General features: G+C 41.4%; 2 protein-coding genes and 1 long non-coding RNA gene across 7 annotated transcripts in view; 1 reads left to right on the top strand and 2 right to left on the bottom strand.

Annotated features, from left to right (window-relative positions):
- REXO5 (RNA exonuclease 5) overlaps positions 1-10,026 on the top strand; it is a 35,898-nt gene extending 25,872 nt beyond the window's left edge. Inside the window, exons 13-19 of the mRNA XM_059155738.1 lie at positions 2,669-2,773; positions 3,273-3,410; positions 5,710-5,802; positions 6,812-7,028; positions 7,227-7,414; positions 8,351-8,469; positions 9,736-10,026. Of these exons, the coding sequence (XP_059011721.1) occupies positions 2,669-2,773; positions 3,273-3,410; positions 5,710-5,802; positions 6,812-7,028; positions 7,227-7,414; positions 8,351-8,469; positions 9,736-9,817 (942 nt within the window). The 3' untranslated portion in view covers positions 9,818-10,026. The remainder of the gene's footprint in view (positions 1-2,668; positions 2,774-3,272; positions 3,411-5,709; positions 5,803-6,811; positions 7,029-7,226; positions 7,415-8,350; positions 8,470-9,735) is intronic.
- LOC131820171 (uncharacterized) lies at positions 6,581-19,418 on the bottom strand. Its single transcript, XR_009349495.1, has 2 exons — positions 14,296-19,418; positions 6,581-13,459 (listed from the first exon to the last, which is right to left on the bottom strand). It is a non-coding gene; the product is annotated as an uncharacterized LOC131820171 (long non-coding RNA).
- Positions 19,419-19,576: 158 nt separating this feature from the next.
- The window catches only part of DCUN1D3 (defective in cullin neddylation 1 domain containing 3), a 34,987-nt gene continuing 32,776 nt past the window's right edge, over positions 19,577-21,787 (bottom strand). For all 5 annotated transcript variants that reach the window (XM_059155754.1, XM_059155753.1, XM_059155752.1 and 2 more), the window contains exon 3: positions 19,577-20,818. In XM_059155754.1, coding sequence (XP_059011737.1) covers positions 20,335-20,818 — 484 coding nt within the window. In that variant the 3' untranslated portion in view covers positions 19,577-20,334. The remainder of the gene's footprint in view (positions 20,819-21,787) is intronic.

Raw genomic sequence — 21,787 nt, 5'->3', positions numbered from 1 at the left:
TGTAACATTGTGTGTCAGCTATACTAAAAAAAAATAAGAGAAAAGTTATTAGTAAATTAGATTGTGAAAGTGAATAAGTAAATATTCATTTAATAATTATTTAGCCACATCTATATACATTGTATATTCATTAACATAGGAATATAGTTATTCATGAGTCATTTAAATTTTGAATAAGAATTAAAAGTGAATTTATACACCAAAATTACCTTCATAGATGTTGCTGTATTGGTTCACATGTTCATCTTTACTGGAAACTGTTTTCATGTGGCTTCATGTTGCTGTCTAATGTTTTTTCATCTAGAAGGACTCCCTTACCATTTCTTGCAGAGTAGGTCTAGTTGTAATGAATTTTGTCAGTTTTTTTTTAATCTGGGAAAATCTCAATTTCTCCTTAAAATTTTTTAGTTATTTATTTATTTGACACAGATAGATAGTAAGAGAGGGAACACAAACAGGGCGAGTGGGAGAGGGAGAAGCAGGCTTCCCACTGAGCACCAATCCCAATGCATGGCTCGATCCCAGGACCCTGGGATCATGACCTGAGCTGAAGGTAGACACTTAAGGACTGAGCAACCCAGGCGCCCCTCTTCTTCATTTTTGAAGCAGAGTTCTGCTGGCTACAGTATTCTTGATTTTTTTTTCCCCCTTTAATGCTTTGAATCTATCATGTCACTCTGATGACCTGTAAGATTTCTGCTGAGAAGTCCACTGAAGGAAGTTCCCTAATATGTAATGAGTTGCTTTTCTCTTGATGCTCTTAAGATTCGCTACTTGATTTTGACTTTTGACAGCCTGATTATAATGTGTCTTTGCGTGGGCTTCTTTAGATTTATTGGAGTTATCCTGGTTGGAGTTCTTTGAGCTTGAATTTCTGTGTTCATTTCTTTCCTCAGATTTGGGAAGTTTTTGGCCATTATTACTTCACATAAGCTCTTTGACCCTTTCTGTCTTCTTCCTCGATCCCATTACATGTATGTTGGTCTTGACATTGTCCCATCTTGGGATCTACTTACATTCCTCATTCTTTTTTCTTTTTACTCTGATCCATGATTCAAATGATCTATATTTGTAATGCTGATTCTTTCTTCTACCTGATCAAATCTGATGTTGAACCCCTTTGGTGAATTTTTCAATTGTTATTATGTTTTCCTGCTCCAGAATTAGTTTGTTTCATTCTTTATACTTACTCTTTGTTGATACTCTATTTTTGTTCAGCATTTTCCTCATTCCTTTGTCTTTGTTCTCTTGTAGTTCATTCTGTTTGATTTCTGGACTGTTACTTTGTTTTCGGCCATTTTCCCCTATTTCTTTGCATGCCTTAAAATCTTTTTTATTGAGACCTAATCATTTGGGGAAAAAAACCAAAAACACACAGACAACTACCTCTCCCATCGTTAAGATCTGGCATCATGGAATGGAAGACTTTCACTGATTAGCCCAGCTAGAGGTTCCAGGACCTCTGAAGCCAGTTTGAGGATATATATTCTCTGAGCCTGCCTGTATACTTTTAGATTCCCTAAGGAGCTTTTCTTTTTCTTCTCAGTGCTCATAATCTCTTGCTCCCTTGGGTATCTGCCTATGGAATGCAGCTCTATTGTGCTATGATGATTGCATTTGTTTTCAGTGGCTTCCAAACAAGGCTGCCTATCCCATTTGTGCTCTAGTTGAGACAGAAACTAGTCTCTCAGGCAACCCCAGACTAGCCATAATATTGGAGGCGGACTCCCCCTCTTTTGTTTCCTTCCAGAGGGAGTGTAGGAAGGATAGGGGAGGAACATAGGTGGGCATACAAAACTCTGCATATTTTCCTTTCCCTTTTTCTGGAATTCCTTGGGGTTTTTTGTTGGTCTTGGTGCTGTTGCTTCTCAGCTGGGCTCTAGAGTTCTTACAAACTAGTATTCTGGTCTCTTTATTAACCGACATTACTCCTTTTCAGGAGTTTCCAAACAATGCTTCCAGTACCATCAGTGCTTTGAGTCAAGTGAGACAGAAACTAGTCTCTGAGGCAGCCTCAACACAAGCCAAATTGTTGAATACGAGTCCACACTGCTCTGTCCAAGGGACAATCAGCAGTGTGAGAGGTTTCTTCTCGGTTGCACTGTGCACGGTTGGATGGGGGAGAGGTGTCGTCTCCTTCTTTCCCTTCCCTGCAGGATCTCTTCTCTTTATACCTTATTCTTCCCCAAAAACACTTCTCTGAGGCTGTGCTTGTGCAATATTAAAGTTGTGACCAGTGTCCGTTATCTTGGCATTTAGTTGTACTTTTTCTTTCTGGGGGGTAATTTCGTTTGTGCTTCATCTAAGTCTTCCATGTGTCTTGATTTCTTCCCAGAGTCCTTGAAGCCTCTTCTTGTCTTTACTAACAGGCTTTAACAGTGTAAAATGTTGGGAGTTCTGCTGAAATTCAGCTTATTTCTTAGAGGTATTTTGAAGGTTCTTTTAGACTTTTTTCCTAGTAATGCTAAAGGCATGGGTTTTACATCATTTTACTGACTCTCCTGTTTTCTAGGAGGATACACGGTGTCACCATTTTCTTCCAAACCTTAAAGTCAGCCCCATATTGCTTTTTGCTATGGGTAAAAAGGCATCCTTACTTACATTATTGTGGCTCACCTCCAGGAGCCACTAGGTATCTGCCTCATTTTGGCTTTCCTGTTCTCTGCAGGTTCTTGAGCAGGCCCGAGTGGAAATTCCCCTATTTCCCTTCAGCATTGTCCAGTTCTCTTTTGAACCCTTTTCACCCAACCTCACTGAGGAAATGAACAAGAGGGTAAGTAAATGAGTTGTGCTAAATGATTTATTTAATGAGTTATAATCTCCCTGCATTACAGAAAGTAATGCATACTCTGATAAGTTGGCTCTATATTTCTCCAGATTTTTTAATGTATTTATTAATATTTTAGAAAATATTTTTTTAAAAAATGGGAATCAAACTATGTATACTATTTGGCAACTTTTTCATTCAGCAGTGTATTGTGTATATCTTTTCATGTCAGTCACGATTTAATTTCCTATGTTTTTAATGGCTATATAGTATTTCCACTCTATGATATACCTATTATTTTCATTATTGGTGCTTTATAAATTTTTGCTATTCCAAATAATGCAGTTGTGAAATCCCTGTATACAAATTTTTTGTATATTCAGCAAGTGTTTGTGTTGAGAAATTCCTTAAAGCAGAATTATTCCATGGTTTGACTGCTTTCTTTAGATTTGACTTAATTCTCTTACCACATTTACCTCCTCACTGTATTCGGTTTTTCTTATAGATGAGGATCAAGTGGACAGAGATGTCGACTGTTTATGCTGGGCCATTTAGCAAAAATTGCAACCTCAGGGCTCTGAAAAGGCTGTTTAAGAGCTTTGGCCCAGTCCGGTCCATGACTCTTGTTCTTGAAACCCATCAGGTAATGAAATGAGAAAACTTGGATTTTCACCTCTAGATTAGTGTTGGAAATTCAGATGCCTCCTGGGGCCATTCACATAACAAATATTAGTGATGTGAGCTTGACTGTCACCAGCTGGAATATGAGTCCTGCTGTTTGATAACACAGTTCTTGACTCACTATAAAGTGTACCCAGTATTGCCAGATTCTCTGATTCTTTTGAGAATTAGGAATCTGCCATCTTGCAAAGTGATCGAAGTACAAAATCCTAGATGTTTAAAATGTGCTTTCTCCAAATCTTTTATTAATGTCTCTCATACCTAAAAATAGAAGAAGATTCCCTGCTAAGATGGACCTAAGGGTTGGGAAGTATATGTCAGGGGACCATAACTACCTGCTTTAAGTCTTGGGGTTTTTTTCTCTTTTTGGGGTAAAATATATATATATATATATATATATATATATATAATTTGCCTTTTTAATTTTTTAAATATACAGTTCTGTTACTAAGTATAGTAGTACCCACTTATCCACGGTTTCAGTTACCCACAGTCCAGAAGCAGTTGATGATCTTTCTGACATACCATCAGGTCAGCAGTAGCCTAACACTACCTCACAATGCCTATGTATGTCACTTGCCTCACTGCATCTTATCAGACAGGCATTTTATCATCTCACATCATCACAAGAAGGGTAAGTACAGTGGAATATTTTGAGATAGACCACATTCACATGACTTAATTACAGTATATTATTGTTACTGTTTTAATCTCTTACTGTGCCTAATTTTTAGATTAACTTATATATATGAAAAGACAGTATTTATAGGGTTCAGTACTCTCTGTGGTTCCAAGTTATCTGCTGGGGGTCCTGGAATGTATGCAGAACATTCCCAACATCCCAAACTGAAACTCTGTACCCCGTAAGCAGTAACTCTTCGGTCCCTGCCCACCAGGTGTGGTAAGCACTCTTGTGCTTTCTGGTTTTATGAATTTCACTACTCTATTATACATCCTATAAATGGAATCAATCATACAGCACCTTTTGTGTCTGGCTTATTTCACTTAGCAGAATGTCTTCAAGGTTCATCATGCTGTAGCATGTGTCAGAATATCATTTCTTTTCAAGGACAGATAGAATATTCCATTGTGTGGGGATGTACTACGTTTTGTTTATCCACACATCTGTTGATGAACATTTAGATGGTTTCCACTTTTTCACTATTCTGAGTAATGCTGCTGTGAATATAGATGTATAGATATCCATTGGAATGTCTGGGCAGTTCTTGTGGGTGTATACCCAAAGTACAATTGCTGGGTTAAATGATAATTCTATGTATATTTTCAGGAACTGCCATACTGTTTTCCACAGTGGCTACACAACTTTACATTCCCACCTGCAGTGCCAGGGGTTCCAATTTCTCTATATTTCAGCTGACATTTTGTCATTCTTCTTCCTTCTTTCAATACTAGCCATCCTAATGGATGTGAAGTAGTAGCTCATGGTTTTGATTTGCATCTCCCTATGATTAGTGATACTGAGCATCTTTTTATATGCTTATTGGCCACTGAATGTCTTCTTTGGAGAAATATCTATTCAAGTCCTTTGCCTATTTTTAATTGGGTTATTTGATTTTTTGTTGTTGAGTTTTAGTTTATGTATTTTAGATAGGAAATCTTCACTATGTGACTTGAAAAATTTCACCCATTCATAAGGTTGCTTTTTGACACTGTTGAGAGTATCCTTTGATGCACTTTTTAATTCTAAGTCCAATCTATCTTACTTAGGTCACCTTTGCTTTTGGTGTCACATTCAGGAAACTTGCCAAATCTGGTACCATGAAGCTTTTCTGTAGGAGCACTTTTGTCCCCATGATGATGCTGCACATCACATCATTAAGCAGAAAAGCAGTTAGTTTGAAGATAGAGCCTATCCAATGGAAGCACTTAACCTCCCCAAGCCTATAGGCTAACGAGACAAATGAGAATCTAAATGACTTGCAGTGATGTCTTCAGTGGTTCGTAATAAATAATATGAAAAGGTGGTTAGTAAACATTTATTAGTGCTTTGCCCGTACCACCTTTAATTAACAAAGGTTATTTATTGGCTGAAAAATCAGTTCTTGAACTTTGGTGATTCTACTTAAAGTTGATCTACAGTTGCTGTCTAGCCCAGCACAGCAAAGAGAAATTCATTTTGGTGGCTTTGGCCACTAGTTCAGGGCCCTTTCCCAGTCCCTTCTCTAGCAGTTTGAGCCCAGAAAGCAGAGATAAGAAAATCTTGGGTTTGTTTTTTTGTTTTGTTTTTTTTCCTCCTGCAGCCACATCTCTGTATACAATATGAAGTCCTGGAAGCTGCCCAGCTGGCCATAGAATCCTTGGATGGCATTCTGGTAGAAGGTGCCTGCATCAAGGTAGAGTGGCCAGAGAAAGCAAAAAGCATCACCCTTTTGCCTTTATTTATACTGCCCTAGTATATAAAAGCTTAGAGAAAAGCCCTCAAGAGGCCTGAGCAGATGATTTTGTGTTGGGAAGTCTTCGGTCAAGCGCAGCATTCTTCTAGCAGTGACCTAAAACATGACTGCTTTCATTTTTGTCAGACTCAGCCTGGGGCTAAATTGGGGTCCTCGTGTTTTTTTTGTTTTGTTTTGTTTTGTTTTTAAAGATTTTATTTATTTATTTGACAGAGAGAAATCACAAGTAGGTAGAGAGGCAGGCAGAGAGAGAGAGGAGGAAGCAGGCTCCCTGCCGAGCAGAGAGCCCGATGCGGGACTCGATCCCAGGACCCTGAGATCATGACCTGAGCCGAAGGCAGCGGCTTAACCACTGAGCCACCCAGGCGCCCCCTCCTTGTGTTTTTTTAACACTACCTTAGACCCTGGATGGTTTATTCTGGGTGTTTTTCTGTAGCTGCCCTTTCCTTTAGCTTTCAAAGGGATCAGATGGTGTTCTGAAGTTTCTTAGGCAGATCAACAGCTTCATTGGGGTAGAAGTCAGGGAACTTATTTCCATTGCAGGGTCTTTGTGCAGGGAGGAAAGGGAGAGAGTATGTTTACACAAAAACATTTGTATTTATGTAATTAAGTCTCTACTGTAGTCCTCTGAGGCATTTATCATGCCTCCTTATACAGATAAAGAAACTACAGAATTAAGTTTCTTGCTAGTATATAATAGGCCTAAAGTTTGAAATGGTGACTTTTCTTAAGATTTATTAGTTGAGAGAGCAGGCAGGGAGGAGCAGAGGGTGAGGGTAAGAGTCCCAGGCGGACTCCACATTGAGCGTGGAGCCCAGTGCAGGGCTCTGATCTCACTACCCTAAAATCATGACCTGAGCCAAAACCAAGAGTTAGAGGCTTAATGAACTGTGCCACCAAGGCACCCAAGTGGTGACTTTGTATCACTAATGCCATCTTTCTTGGTTAGGTGCAGAGGCCTGTGACAGAGCTCACCCTTGATTCTAACACTCTTGTGAATGAGCTAGAACAAGATTCTGAGAACCGAGGTACAATATACCTGTCTGGAGTGAGCGAAACCTTCAAAGAACACTTACTGCAACAGTCCAACCTCTTCCTTGGCTTGGAAGCGGTCATCCTGCCTAAAGATCTTAAAAGTGGAAAGCAAAAAAGATACTGTTTCCTGAGTAAGTCTATGCTATGGAATATGACCTTGGGGAAGGAGATTAGGGATGGTGATAACATGAGGTCAGAGAAAGGAAGTGTTCACTAAATAGCCCCACCTGGGATGCTAGATCACATTAACAGCTGATTCTGCCCTCCCTTTGCCCTGGATGGTAACCAGGCTTTGTGGCCCTTAATAACAGGACTATTCTTGCTTTCAGAATTCAAAACTTTTGGCAGTGCCCAGAGGGCCCTCGACATTCTCAAAGGCAAGGACTGGAAGCTGAAAGGCCGACATGCCCTAACCCCCAGGCATCTCCATGCTTGGCTCAGGGGCTTGCCTCCTGAATCAAGAAGGCCCCCAGGGGTTCGTGTCATACCTCCCCCCTCTGAGCAGCAGGCCTTACAGGTGAGTGAGTGAGTGTATCCTGGGGTCAGAGGTAGCGGTCTTGGTTTGCTAGCTCTTGGCATTGGTTGGCCTTCTCGTGTTTATGGAAGCTAGGAGAGTCCAGTTCAAGTGACACTTAAGCCTTTGAATCTTTTTTTTCCCTCCCCTGGCACTAGTTTTATTTCACTCTCTAGCTTCCCAGCCTTTGGACACATTTTTCTTTCTCTAAGAGCTCATGCTTTTGCCCACTCCATACTTGCTACAGTTAGGCTTTTAATCCTCCAGATGGCTCTCCAAGGGACTTTGAGGGGCTAACATAGGAGGTTAAAGAGCTGGGCAAGTCTTTAGTAATCTAGGGTTTCCCAAAGTATAGTACATACACAAGATGATTTTTAGTGGTCATAGATGGACCCTTCCCCCTACTTATGCCAAGATCTTGTTCTAACACTTGTATAACAATCACATTGAACTGATGACTTCACAGATCTATCTTAGTGAGATGAAGGCAGAAAATTTAAAGAAAAATATTAGGATACACAAGTAAAAGGGTAAAGGTAGAAGGTCAATGGCTGAAGTTTGGGAAACCCTGTTCTCGTCTCATCTCCCACACTTAATAGGTGAGAAATAGACGCCAGAACTAGTTGAGGGATTTGCCCAGGTCACAAAGATACTTAATGACAGGGGCCATTAGTGACGTGGTTCCTCTGTGTCAGGGCCCTGGAAGACCCAATCCATAATGGAGGAAAGAACAACAGTTGTACTCCTAAACTGATCGAAGACCTGGAGATGGTGGGGTGGACAGGGAACCCTGAAGTATGGGCTTTAGCTGCAGATAGAGAATTTAAACAGAGCCTTTTCTGGGACCCCAAGGTCCTAGAACTTGAAGAAAGTTGCAGCCCCTCCAAAGGTGAGCAGAGGATACTCCAGCTGAGTGTCAACATCTGCCTTTGATCCTAGGCTCTGAAGATGGACCACCCAAAGATAGCAGCCTGGCGCTGGGGCCGGAAGATAGGGAAGCTCTACCACAGCCTGGGCCCAGGCACACTCTGCCTCATCTTGCTGCCAGGAACCAAGAGGTAAGGACTAAAGGGTTGTCCCTTCAGGATTCTGGCCTCTAGACTTCAGCTGAGAGAAAGGCCTTTTGGTTGACATTCCAGCACATAAATGAGGACTTAAGGAATCCTCTCTTTATTCTTGGGTATTATATATCCATTATCCCTTTTACACATACATATGCTCTTCCATTTAATTAATTAATTAATTAATTAATAATACTTATTAGCCCCTCAGGGAGATAGTTCATCCCAGTTTTAAGCCAGAGGCCTTAGATCCTATAGCCTCTGCAGGACAAAAAGCAGCTGCCTAATCCCCCACTTGAATAAAAACAGTCAAAGAAGGTCTAGGGCAAGGCCCAGACCAGATTATGACCCTTCCCACGTTTCAGGAGCATGGTCCTGCCTTCTGCCAGTCCCAGCGCTATCACATACCTTCTCTGACAACAGGCCAAGCCACTTTCCCTCTGTGGGTCTCAATTTCCCTTTGGTAAAATAAGAGATTTGGAATAGCAGTGAGTTCCAAACCCTTTCAACTGGAAAATCTTTTCTTTAAAAGAAAAATTCCTGTTAAATCCTAAAGCATAAAGATAGGCAATTCTGGAATGAGTGGGTAGATGAACATGTACTGGATGATGTCTGCATTCTAGCCACTGGACCAAGTGTTTTACAACATACATGGCTTAGAAGGACTCTTGATGGTAGATTGCCTTTATTACCTGGTTCTGTCACTCAGCTTGTTGAACAATCAAGAGCTTGATTCTTTTTAAAAAGTGGACAGAACAATTAGACCTGCATCAGTACCTAGTTTAGGTACATAAGCTGTTTTGAAGGATTAAATGAGAATGCACATAAAGTACTTTATAAAATAAAGCCTGGTACCTGGTGAATGATCTGTATGATATATGAAGAAAGCATAAGGAAATGATCTGTATATTTTAGCTATTATTAGATAGTCCTCACAAAAGCCCCATGAGATAGTAACTTACGTATTTAATAGTTTTTTAGTTGAAAAAATGAAAGCCCACTTTGAGGTCATTCACCCTAGATTGAGATATGCCTCCCATCTGTTAAATGGCAGAGCTGACTTGATTCCAGGACTCTAGGACTTGTCAGTGTTCTTTCCATTGAGCCATTTTCAGTTGGCAGCTTTTGTTCAACTGCCTTACCTGCCTGTGCCCCACCCCATACACATACCCAAAAAAACTTACCACCTCTTACCTATGAGTTTGTAACCATTCTTTTAAACCCTGTGGATTAGTGACCTATCTTCACCCCATTTGTTTGCAGCACTCACGGATCATTCTCTGGCCTAGGACTGATGGGAATAAAAGATGAAGAAGAAAGCACCATGCCAAACATGTGTTCATGAGTCTGCCCATCATTTTCCATGTGCCATTAGCCCTCACGGGCAGTGGCAGAGAATGTGGTCAGGCTGCAGCCTCTCTATCCAGCACACAGCTTTTGTGGAAATGGTGTACCACTTAAGAAGTTCGGTCCATTTATATGGCATGTATAAATTTTCAATAAATGCCTAAAATTTGAGCATTCTCATCTTAAGACAGGGTGAGAAGGAAACCAGTTTGTGCTTTGTGTCAGTGGACTTACACATCTGTAGTAGGTGCTCATTCCATGGTAACACTCCTATTAAATGGTATATGTAGGTAAGGAAACTAAGAAGGAGGGACTTTGCTGTGGAGAAAAACCAGCCATTATCAGGTTATCTATGAAGCAGATTTCTGTAAGGCAAACTTTTCTCATTAACAGCTCTTATAAAATTGAAGGGAGAAAGGCTGAAATGAAAATCTGGCAGCTGCACAGACACAGGAGAGTGGAAGACTGCTTTTTACCAACAGTGGAAGCACCCTCTCGGTTCCGTTTGTAGGGGTGCTTCCTTCCCTTGAGTGAGATTGCAATGTCACCTTTCACCAGTAGGTGCCTCCACCCTATCAGATCTCCCCCTTAGAACTGAAAGCTTCAATTTCAGCGAAAGCTACTGCTCTGCTTTTTTATCAACTTTCAAAATATTAACATTCTGTGTTGGGAAAGATATGGGTACAGGTACACACAACTCCAAAACAGATTTATCTGCCCTCTGGAAAAGATGAACTAATCCAGATACAGTACGTATACCAAAAACCCTTGTAAATTACTCCATACATTGGGATCCAGCAATTCCACTTCTGTAGTAACATACTATAGTACAGTCGCACACAAACATACATAGAGGAGCTACTACAGGGTGAGCACAACCAAATTCTTGTTGGCCATTTTAAAAAAATTATGTGCGTATAAATAAAATTTCTAGTAAAAAGAGATCTGCAAGAAGTGGCAGTTGACCTCTGGATACAGACAGATGCTGAATCCTAGCTTTCCTGCATATTGTGTGAACTTGTACATAACATTTCTGTGGTTGGAACAGTAATGGTACATACCTCATAGCATTGTTGTGAAGATGTGATTATACATTCCCAGTATATGTTGTAGGAAATATAGAGGGTTATAGAATAGTAGAAAAAGATATGCATAGGCTTGGAACAAAACCTGGAAGGCTGTCTGTCAAATGTGGTAGGGCTGGAAAATTACCAAATTGTTTTGGCAAATTGTGTTACCAAATTGTTTTTGGCTGTTTTGGTTTTAAATCACCATATATTGCTTTTATAACTAGAATACTTAAAAATTAATTTTTCAAGATTGGGCATTTGAGGCAGTGTTTAATCATTTAACTTCTATAGGAGACAGCCCTATATAAAAGCTGGGAACCAGGAGCCAGAACTGAAGAGCTTGATTTAGGATCAAGACACTGCAACTTGAAGCTCCCTTGTAAAGTGGAAAGTTGCCCAGGTATACATACAGTGAAGGCCCTGACATTATCTTGAAACTGACATTGTTGCTGGATTCTTTTCCTACCCCCAGCTGAGCTCCAACGCTCTAAGAGCTTAGCTGCTGTTTACTTCTTGAGACTCCAGTCCGGAGACAAAATAAGATCTGCCTTTGAATATGGGCTGGCACTTCAGCTCTGCTTCTGGGTAAGCCACTTACTCTCATCTGAGTATATTTTCACAGCTTATAAAATGAGAAAAAAAGTATATTTTTAAGGATTACTGTGAAAATTCAAAGATCCAGCTTGTGGAAAAATTACAGAATAGTGGGCTATGTGACTTTCCCTCTCTGAGCCTTGTTACCTCACTTATAAAATGGGGACATTAGTACCGACTCCATGAGGTTGTTACGATGATTAAATTAGGGAAAAACCCACATTAAGTGTTCAGTAAGTGACATTTACTGCGGAGCATCTTCCAAGTGCAGGATCACACAACAAATTTAGGCTCCATGTGCCAAGAACACCTTTACTCCTAGGAATAGTCAAGGCCATTTCCTTCTCCTAGATGGGAGGTTTCCCAGTGGGCCCCCAAGTCCAGAACTCTACAGAGATGGGCCCAACCATAAGGTCTCTGAGGCCTCAGTCTGCACACACTGTTCTTTCAGCTGATGCTCCCACCTTTTGGAAGCCAAAGCTGCCAACTTGGCCTCTTGCAAAATACACATTCCATTCATAAGTGCGTTTGTGCATTTTCCTCCCACACCCTTCTAGGCAGCCAAGGCAGCTGCTAGAGAAGCAGCTCATTTGGGGGAGAAAAGCAATTCCCAAGGGTTTTTGCACAACTCCTCATTGAAGCTTTGAACATATTACTCCAGTTTTCTGACCTCCTTGCCCATAATGGAATGGTTTAGGTCAATCAGCCATGTTTGTTTTCATTTCCTTTTCCCCCCCTTTTGTAAATAACTTCTTCCCTATTATAAAGAAAACCAATCAATGGAAACTTTAAAAACCCAGAAAAGGTAAAATTGCTTCTAATGCTACCACTCAGGGTCAACAACTGCCACTATTTCAGTCTTCTTTCTTTTTACATCATTCAAAAGCAGTTTTTAATAGCTGCATAATATTCCAACATGTTGTGTGCCATAATTTCTAAAATAGTCCCCTGTTGTTGACAGTGAAGTTGCCCCCAATTATATCCTTGCATAATATCCTCGATAAATATTTATCCTTGATAAATATTTGTCAAGGAAAAATTCCTAGAAGTGAAATTGAGCTAAAGCGTATGAACACTTAAGGTTGTTCTAACTTCACAGAAGTTTTTTACTGTGTTAGCTAGCATGGACATGTTCCAAATCTTTGCTAATTTGCTAAGTTAAATCTATTTATGTAATAGAAAGTTTTTTAAAATTTCTATTTATTTGAATATCCTATAGATTGGCATGTATTTTTTTCAGAAGCTTTTTGGCCAACTGTTTTAAGGTTTCCTTCTGGATTAAGTATAGTGTCCATCTGTTGATTACTGCAAATATGTTTTCTAGTTTTTTATTTTAAGGTAGTTTTAGAAGTCTTGTGATTTCTTCTATTTGCTCTTATACTTAGAAAGTCTTGACTGATCCCAAGATCAATTTAATAGCCACTGGCAAGTATATATGGTTTTGCAGGGTAGGGGGGGTGGAGCTTGTTTTTTAAGTAGGCTGTATGCCCAGCATGGAGCCCAGCAAGGGGCTTGAACTCACAACTATGCGAAGGAGACCTGAGCTAAGATCAAGTGGCATGCTTAACTGGGCAAGCCACCCAGGCACCCCTATGTTTTTTTTAAATAATGTAATTTTTACACTTACACCTTTATTCCTACTCGAATTCATTTTGGCATACAGCAACTTCTCCCCCAAGTATTTATATTTTTACCTGTTTATCTATCTTTACTTACCCAGTCAAGGAGAATTTGTCCTTTACTATGTAAGTCCATGTATATAAGAGCCCGAGTGTTTTCTTCTGTCTTGTCTTACACTAGGTACCATACCATTTTGTAGCTCTTTATTTTAATATACTAGCAAGTTCGGCAGCACCACCCCACATAAAACACAGGGCCATGGAGAGTCTCCATCAGCATGGATTATAAAACACTAGTCAGACGCCTTGCTCTTGATTGCATTGCTGCCATATTCTAGTAGGACTTTTTCAGCACCCCTAAGGCAAGAGAATCAAGGTTGGAACATTACATAGGAAGAACATTAAGCCCAGAGAAGAGTGTCATGGCTTTCGTAAGACAGGGCCTCCTGAAAAAGTCACAACAAAGGAGAGGAAATGGAAAGGTTAGGCTGGCTCTTACCTCTGCTTCCCCAAGACTAACTAGGTCACAAGCCAGAGCTAAAATGGGACTTCCAGAGCCAACCCAGCCATGCGCTTTTGGCAACTGAATTTGAGGAAAAAGAAGGTAAAGTTCAGAAGGTAACTCTTCTGAACTTCTCTGGACCCTCAGGACTACCTTCTTAAACTTTTTTTGATAGAAAAAGTCCATTCTACATGCAGTTAAGTTCATTTCTGGTGTGAAGACATTGCTTGCCCCTCATCTAATCAGAAATTGGATTTTAGCCATATATAATCTGTACAACACCATGTTAACACCTTGAATAACTCCAGGCTCTATATAAGAACCCAAATCAGTATCTTTCACTTTCTAATTCCCCAAAACTCTATTGGTTAAAGCCCTGGCTGGGCTCAAGTCAGAAAGGCCCTAGACCAGAAGACACAAGCCCAAGAGCCAACTGGGGAACAAGTACCTGTTTTGGAGACAGACCTTTTAAGTGAGGGAAAAAAGGTAACCTCCCTCCACCCCCACCCCATTTCCCTCCAGCCTCCATCTGATGCTAACCCTGGTAATCAGAGAAAAGGAAAAAAAACCCAGTTCATTGAGGAAACCTTTTTTAACCTTCTCCCTAGCTAAAGTATGTAGCCATGACTCCCAAGTCCTTTCCAACTGAAAGGAAAAATAAAAGCACATCTAGTCCCACCACTGTACTTACTTATTTTTAGGAGGTACCAACATGAGGCTGGAAATCTTTGGGAAGGTCATTAGGGCCTCCATCAAAGAAGTGAGTAAGATGGCTGGCCAATAGCTTTCCTGAATACAAACAATAACAAGACAGAAAATACAATGAAAGGAAGCTACGGGTCATAACTGGTCTACCATCATCAGACTTCTAGGATGTAAGAGCCAAATAGAGCCATCGGGGACCGTGTTAGTCGAAGCAACCCCCATCCCCCAACTCCACCCCCAATTTGGCACAGAGAGAAATTCAGCCCCCAGGAGGGGCAGTGACCTGAAAGGTCCTGTTACCATGCCAACCCCCATCTCTTCCTCTCTGGATTCCTTGCATTACTCACCTGGTATCCTTTAGGAAACCTTAAACTTACGTGATTTAGGTGCTTTTTAAAGACTTAAATCCTAACCCTCTGATGGAATTCTCTTGATTTTACAGATGAGTATAAGGAAACTTGGAATTTCACTAACTTGCCAAAGGTCACACAGCAGTGGCACTTGACAGTTTCAGCTTGTCTCCTTTGCCTTAATCACTGCCAGCCTGATAGATGTAGGAGCCATCCATTAGCACAGTGCTCAAATTCACTTTTTGTTCCTCATGGGAATCCACATCAGTTGCTACCATAAGACTATTTAGGTAGTGGCCCTCTGAGGACTCATTTGCTTTTTGCCTACGAGTATCAGGACCCCAAAGGCCATTAAGCTGGTAAGTGGGAAGTCAACATCCATGTTTAAAGTCTGAGGATCCTGTACCATCTGGATTATTTTCCAAAGCAAAGGAACTGCTATCCAGTATCATGTTGGAAGAGGCTCCCGATGGGTAAATCTCGCCCCAGAATAAAGTCACTGGTTTGGTTTTTTGTGGGGGTATTTTTCTCTCAGAATTGTCAATAGTCAAGTAAACAAATTTATTAAATCCAACAGCAGGTAACTTTCCAAATAAAAACATCAAAAGAAAAATGTAGACAAAGACAGAAGTGTGTGTAACAAGTTAATAAAAATATTCAAGGGGCCATTTGGAGAGTGCAACTGTGCAGAGAATACAAACAAAAGTATTGACCTTTGCCAACAAGTTTGTACATCCTCAAGAAACAGACACACTGGTCACAAACCAAGAGGAATCCACAAAGGTGGAGGGTCACATGAGTAGCAGACTCATCACCTCAGTTAAGGCAGGGTATCTGTAGGACCAATTCATCCAAGTCCCATTTGCCTATTGTTTTAAGTCCCCCCCCCCCCCCTTGGAAACCTAGAATCATATTCATTAGTGCAACAGGTAAGAACAATTTACAGACTCAGGGCTGAGGACCAGAGTCAGAGGGAAGACACTTATCCAGGAATAAAAGGGGTGGGGGTGGGGAGAGACACAGCATCTGCTGAATGGCTTCCTTTGGCAATATCCAAGAGTATGTCATAGTAAATAGTAAAAAGGGAAGGTAGGTGGTGGAAGAAGGTATCTATGAAAGCAGGCTTAGTTTCCAAGAGGAGTAGGGAGGATGTGGGGCCCCAGCACCTGAATCAGAAGCAGAACTTGATGGTTACTCAAAGCTATTTGAATCATCTTGGCTTCTGCAACCACTGCTCAAGCATAACTCTCAACAAGGAAAAACACCTCCAGATCCTCATTAAAACCCAGCCCCCAGTCCAGGTTAAACTGGATGTATGCTATAATTACAGCTAACCATAGAAATAATAAACTCTTTTGAAAGGGGGTAGGTGGGAACCCACTCTAGGATTCAGCAACAGATTATGGAGGAGGAGGATCAATAAGATAGGTCCTCAAATGAGACCCAATTAACACACGTTAATAACTTTAATAGTCCTTTCAGCTGCTTAAACAAGTTACTGCTAGAGTCCCAGCAAAGGAAGACCTTTGTCAGTTACCAGTATTTTTCAAGTCCCTCCAAGGGAAGACCTTTGTCAGTTACCAAGATGTTCAAGTATCACTAAGCAAACATTAAGAGACACAAGAAAAACAGCAAAGCAGGCAGCTGAAACAAACCTAGCAGCAGCTTCTCTCCAGCCTTTGTAATGGTATAATTGGGCTTCCCTACACTCAAGACTTCTTTTTAAATGTGGCAAACCAGTCCTAAATATAGATGTTTTGGTTTTCAAACTTTTAGACCCAAGTCCTTATCCCCGTAACTTCCCACCGTTGTTTAATGCAGTTTGGCATAGTTTAGCATTTGAGGCCGTCACATGAACTATGGAGTTCCACACCCTGCAGGTTCCAGCACTGAGGACTGAATTTTGGCACGAGTCTCTGGGAGATCAGAACAGTATCAACGATGAACTAATAAATACTCTGTGGCTTAATCCCTTCTTCCTTTCCAAGAAGGCTAGTTTGTGCCTTCCTTAGGGAAGTTTAATATTGAAAACACTGCCTTGTACATGACATTTCCAGTTGGATTACTTTGGGCCTCTGGGCTTGGGTTAAATTTGGATCCTTACCCAGCTCTAATTTTTCTTACCAGAAGACTAGATAGGGGGTCTTGGACCCAACTGGCACAACTTGGACCACAACTGGCACAGATAAGGGAAACTATTGAGGCATCCAGCTAAAGCATAGCAAAGTGTCATTACAGGGATCGGGTTAATGATACATTCAAATATGGCAGGAATGGGGGAAAAGCATTTCAATGAAGCAACACTTCATCTCATACAGCTTTCTAATCCCTAAAACATCATAAACTCAAAGCCATTTGCCAAAATCCAAGGATTTCCCAATCCATATTCAATTTCTTAGAGTCACCTTCAGGTAATTTGCTATTTTCAAAATGGCGTCCACATCCTGCCCCTCTTCACACCACCCTGATGTTACACTGTTAAAGTGAAGAGCGCGCTGGCTTACCTGAGGGGCATGCATCTGGCATCTTCTGCACAATTACGGCTCATTCATTAAACAGCAAACCTATTTCTAGGTTAAAAGGAATAGGGGCCTTTCATTTCTCGATAGTGTGACTACAAAACCCTACACAAACCCCACCTTCAATCCCTTTGAAAAAAAAACTGCTTTTCCTGTGGTCAAGTCAGACATTGGCCCCAGCCACTACAGAAGCTTGGAAACCATTGCATCAGGAATGCCAACCTGGATAGAACCTGTAAGTCCTTCCCTAACTGCTCCCTCTTCTGGTTTCTCAACTACATTTCTGTAACAGATCATTAAAATATAACCAAAAATAATTTAATGGCTCTTTTTGTGGGGGATGGGGAGGCTGAACAGTTAACAAAATCCACCCACTCTAGCACACCTAATGCATGGATGGAATGCCACCTTGTAGGCCGGGGAAGGAATCCAGTTCCTCCAGAGTCCTCAGGACCCTCGGTGCCAAGCCCTTTTGTGCACTTCTCTCCGTATACCCTTGTAATCTAAGAAGAGAACCTTAACCTGACTAGATGCAGCCTGCCTTTTCCCTTTTTCAACCTCTACCCAGTCTACAAGCAAGAAAAACTGGGGGTTGCAGGACTGGCTAGATGAGAAGGCAGTATAGTATCTTTAAGACTTCAGTCTGGGGACCCTGACTACAGTTGAGCCCACAGAACCTGCTGGGGCCCCTAGAAACTCCATTTATGGGGCACCTGGGTGGCTCAGTGGGTTAAGCCTCTGCCTTCGGCTCAGGTCATGATCTCAGGATTCTGGGATTGAGCCCCGCATCGGGCTCTCTGCTCAGCAGGGAGCCTGCTTCCCCTCTCTCTCTCTGCCTGGTTCTCTGCCTACTTGTGATCTCTCTCTCTGTATCAAATAAATAAATAAAATATTAAAAAAAAAAAAAAAAAAGAAACTCTATTTATATAAGGAACTTGTGTCAGGCTAGAACAAAGCCAGATATCTGGACTGGGAACCTCTTCAGCTTTCCAGCAGTACTGCTAACTTGCTGTGGCTGATTTTAAAAGTTTCCCTTCTGCCCCTCTAGAGGGGGCAACTGCCAGGTTTAGGATCTTCAAAAAAAAAAAAAAAAAGAAAAAGAAATCAAACCAACCATTTCCTATGTCAATGTCAATCTTGGAAAAACATCGACTGCATAAACTCCCTAAGTAATCGTCTTTGGAAAGATGGGAGCCTAGAGCCATAAGCTTCCTAATAAAGGAATTCAAAATAAGCAATTCCTGCCCAGGCTGAGAAACATATACCTAGGAGGCAGATGGAAGCAGTTAGGGAAGAAACTCCAAATGTTTAATAGACAAACTCTCATTACCTCAAAAGTATAAATATTTTGTAAGTTTTTATTTAAAAGATTCCCTTTTCAATCTGTTCCCAAGTGTTGGGAGCTGAACTGTACAAGTTCCTGCCACCCACCTTTCCAGTACAGTTTTTTGAGGACATGTTTTTTTAATGGAAAAATAACAAGAGGACCCTCTACTGAAACCAGGTAGGACCAGAGTCAGCTCCTGTGTGGCAGTTTGGCCAAAGCTGGCCTTATGGAGCAAGCACGTGGAGGAGTCTGGGCAACTGGGCCTCCCTCTTGTGAGGAAAAGGCTGAGAAAATTCATCCTCTCTTTAGTGAGGATGGTCCAAATTCAGATTCAAAAACCTCCATTTATGATGTTCCCTGGCACTCTTCTTATGCATTATATATTGAAGGCAGCTCCCTCTTTTATGGCCAGTTTTAGCAGGCAAAGAAACAAAGGAATATAGATACATATATGTGTATATATATATTTTATATAGGTAAAATATATACATATCTTATATATGTATATATACATATTTGGGGGTAGGGGAAGGAGAGAAGGGTCATGTAAACCTAAACAGTCATCACATTACCCCAAATGAGCCTGACATTAACAAAGAAGATAATAAATAACTCCTGGGGGTTAAGTGACAACGTGGGTGCAGCAAGAAGGGAAAGGGCACACGTTTAACTATTAAATACACTTCTGTATTTGTTTGGCAGAGTTCAGGCCAGCCCCAGGCATCTGCACTTGCCAGACAAGTAAGCTGATGTTACTCAAAAAAACTTTAAAAAAAAAAAAAAAAAAAAATTCAAGCAGAGCTCCATACCACAGTTTTCCTTCAAGTCAGTTGGCCGGCAGGCACAGTTTTCCGACCACCAGGAACAGAAACTTTGGCTCCAAGGCAAATGAAAAAAAAAAAAAAAAAAAAAAAAAAAAAAAAAAAAAAAAAGGTATTTTCACTTACAACATGAAAATACAGAAAATTCATCGAAAAAAGAAAACTATCAAAGTCTACTTCCAGCAAAACTGAGGTAGCACTGCTTTCTCTGCATTCAATGCTTAAGTGGTTCTCAGTACTATGTGTTCTAAAAAAAAAAAAAAAAAACCTGCTCACTTGACTGACAGGTGCAGCATGTTGATGGATAAACTCAACATGAAATGCAATAGGTCAAAGAAGGAATGAGCAAGAAGTGAAGAAAATAAGGGTTTCGGATAAATTAGCTTAAAAGGGGGTTGTCACCAGACTACAAATGCTCTTGGCTGGCCTTGGCTCTCCAAGAGCTTTAAATTGCCTGGGAATTAATGCAATATGGTTAACAGTTAACACTGCTATTCAATTCTGTGTAAATCTTTTAAAATAATTATTACAACCTAAATTCAATCATGTAAACAGCACTACACACAGTACAGACCTGCCCTGAAAAACAGAATATGCAAAACTGAGATCTGGCACTGTATCATCTTGTAATGTTAATTCAACCTAACCGTCCCATTTCCCCCTCCCTGCTCTATACCCTCCCCCACAAAGAAATCTAATTTGTGCAAGAAATGGCAGGCTTATCCTATCTGAAGGCTTCAAAAAAAAAAAAAAAATACACAACATGTAGCCAGGTTCAAATATTTTGGGGAACACCCCCCAAAAGAAATAACCAAAATAACCAAAAAGTGAAGAAAGTGCCTAAAACATGATACAGCATTTTAGAGCCCTTTCAGATACAAGGCAGAGAAAGGTGTAAAGTAGAAAATATCTGGATCTTCAGTAATTTCCAGAAAGGTCCAATCCCTCGATTGGCTGCAGAGCAGCAGGCAGATCCTTGCTGCTGCTGCTGCTCCTGGGATAGAGCCACTAAGTCTGCTCCCCGGGACGCAAGCCCTCGGGCCCTGAGCTGAGTGCACCTCTCCCTTCCCCTTCTCTTTTCCTTCGCTCCATTTCCCACTCCACAAAGGTATCGAAGAGACTTGGCCAGGCCTCGTCTTCGCTGTAGTTGCTGAGGTCAGGACCAATCACCTGAGTGAAGTTAAGGAACATGTTCCAGGTGTCCCGGGAGATGCCCTTGATCCCCGAGGGGTTCTCAGTTAGGAAGTTTAGCCACTGGTCCAATACTGGAGGATTGTTCTGGGTAAAGACTAGTTTCCACAGGGCAATGGCTATTTCCCGATGCAGTGACCGCTGCCCTTCTTCAGAGTCCAGACCGAACTGAAATGTAAACCGGTAGAGATCCTTAAATTTATCCTCTTGTTTGGCTTCCGTTAAGAGGCTAGGGAACCGTGCACAGATCCCATCAATGCTGTCTGCACTTATTGCTTTGCAGCCATCAAAAAACTCCTTCCTGCAACAGGAAGGAGGGGGCACAATTAATGTTTATAAACAGTAGCATCTGCTGAGAAGCAACTTAGCAAAGTAAGAGCATGGCTTGGAGGCTGGATGACCCGGCTTTGAATTCCAACTCCTCCACTAATTAGTCCTATTTCGTCATCTGTCAAATGGTGAGAATACCACCTTACTTCATAGGGTTTTGGTGAGGACTAAAAATATGTGTCAACTGCTTCTAACCGTGTCTGGCACATGGTAGGCAGCTGACGGTGTTTGGTTCATTCACTTATTCATCCTTTCAAAGCGAAACCCCAGTCCGCCGCTCGATGCCCTATCTCCTATTCTGCAACAGTGATTAAGCTGCAGACTCCCCTCTCAGGCGGGGGAGTCTTCCTGCTTTCCTTTTGATTCTCTATGGTTGCTTGTTTTTGGAATGTTTTTGGTGACTGCCAAGAGAGATCTTTAGAGCCAAAGATTCTGGATAAACCTGCCTAACTCTGCTCCAGAGATCAAAGTTCTGTTATTAAAAAACGAAAACTGCATATGTATTTTTAACATCTACATAATACTTTCAGGTTACAACCTGGTCTCTCACTGATGATCATCTCAGAGACTGCTGTTTCAGCTGAAGACACAAGGCATCCGAAGTCTGCCGGGCAACCTACCTTGGGGGGCAGGGCTCAAAGTCAATTCTTATTTATAACCCAGTGCTCTGCAAATCATACGCTGGGTGACCTTGCCACTCCCTCCCCACAAACCACCTCTACAGGGACACGTGACCACAGCAATGTGCACAACTACTGTGCTCACCGAGGCCAACTGTCCTGGCTGACACAGACGCCGGCCGAGGGCCATGCGTCCAGAGCCAGAAGGGGCAAGGAGCTCAGTGCACTGATGGAGGCGGCTCCCCAAAGGCGCTCCCCAGCCCGGCATTCACAGTGCCTGGCACACGAGAGGTGTACAATAAATATCCAGTGGGTGAGGG

This window comes from Mustela lutreola, chromosome 17 (genome assembly GCF_030435805.1).
Source record: "Mustela lutreola isolate mMusLut2 chromosome 17, mMusLut2.pri, whole genome shotgun sequence".
Classification (NCBI taxonomy): domain Eukaryota; kingdom Metazoa; phylum Chordata; class Mammalia; order Carnivora; family Mustelidae; genus Mustela; species Mustela lutreola.
Note: the sequence above shows the minus strand (reverse complement) of the source record. Positions and strands in the feature narration are given on the sequence as shown.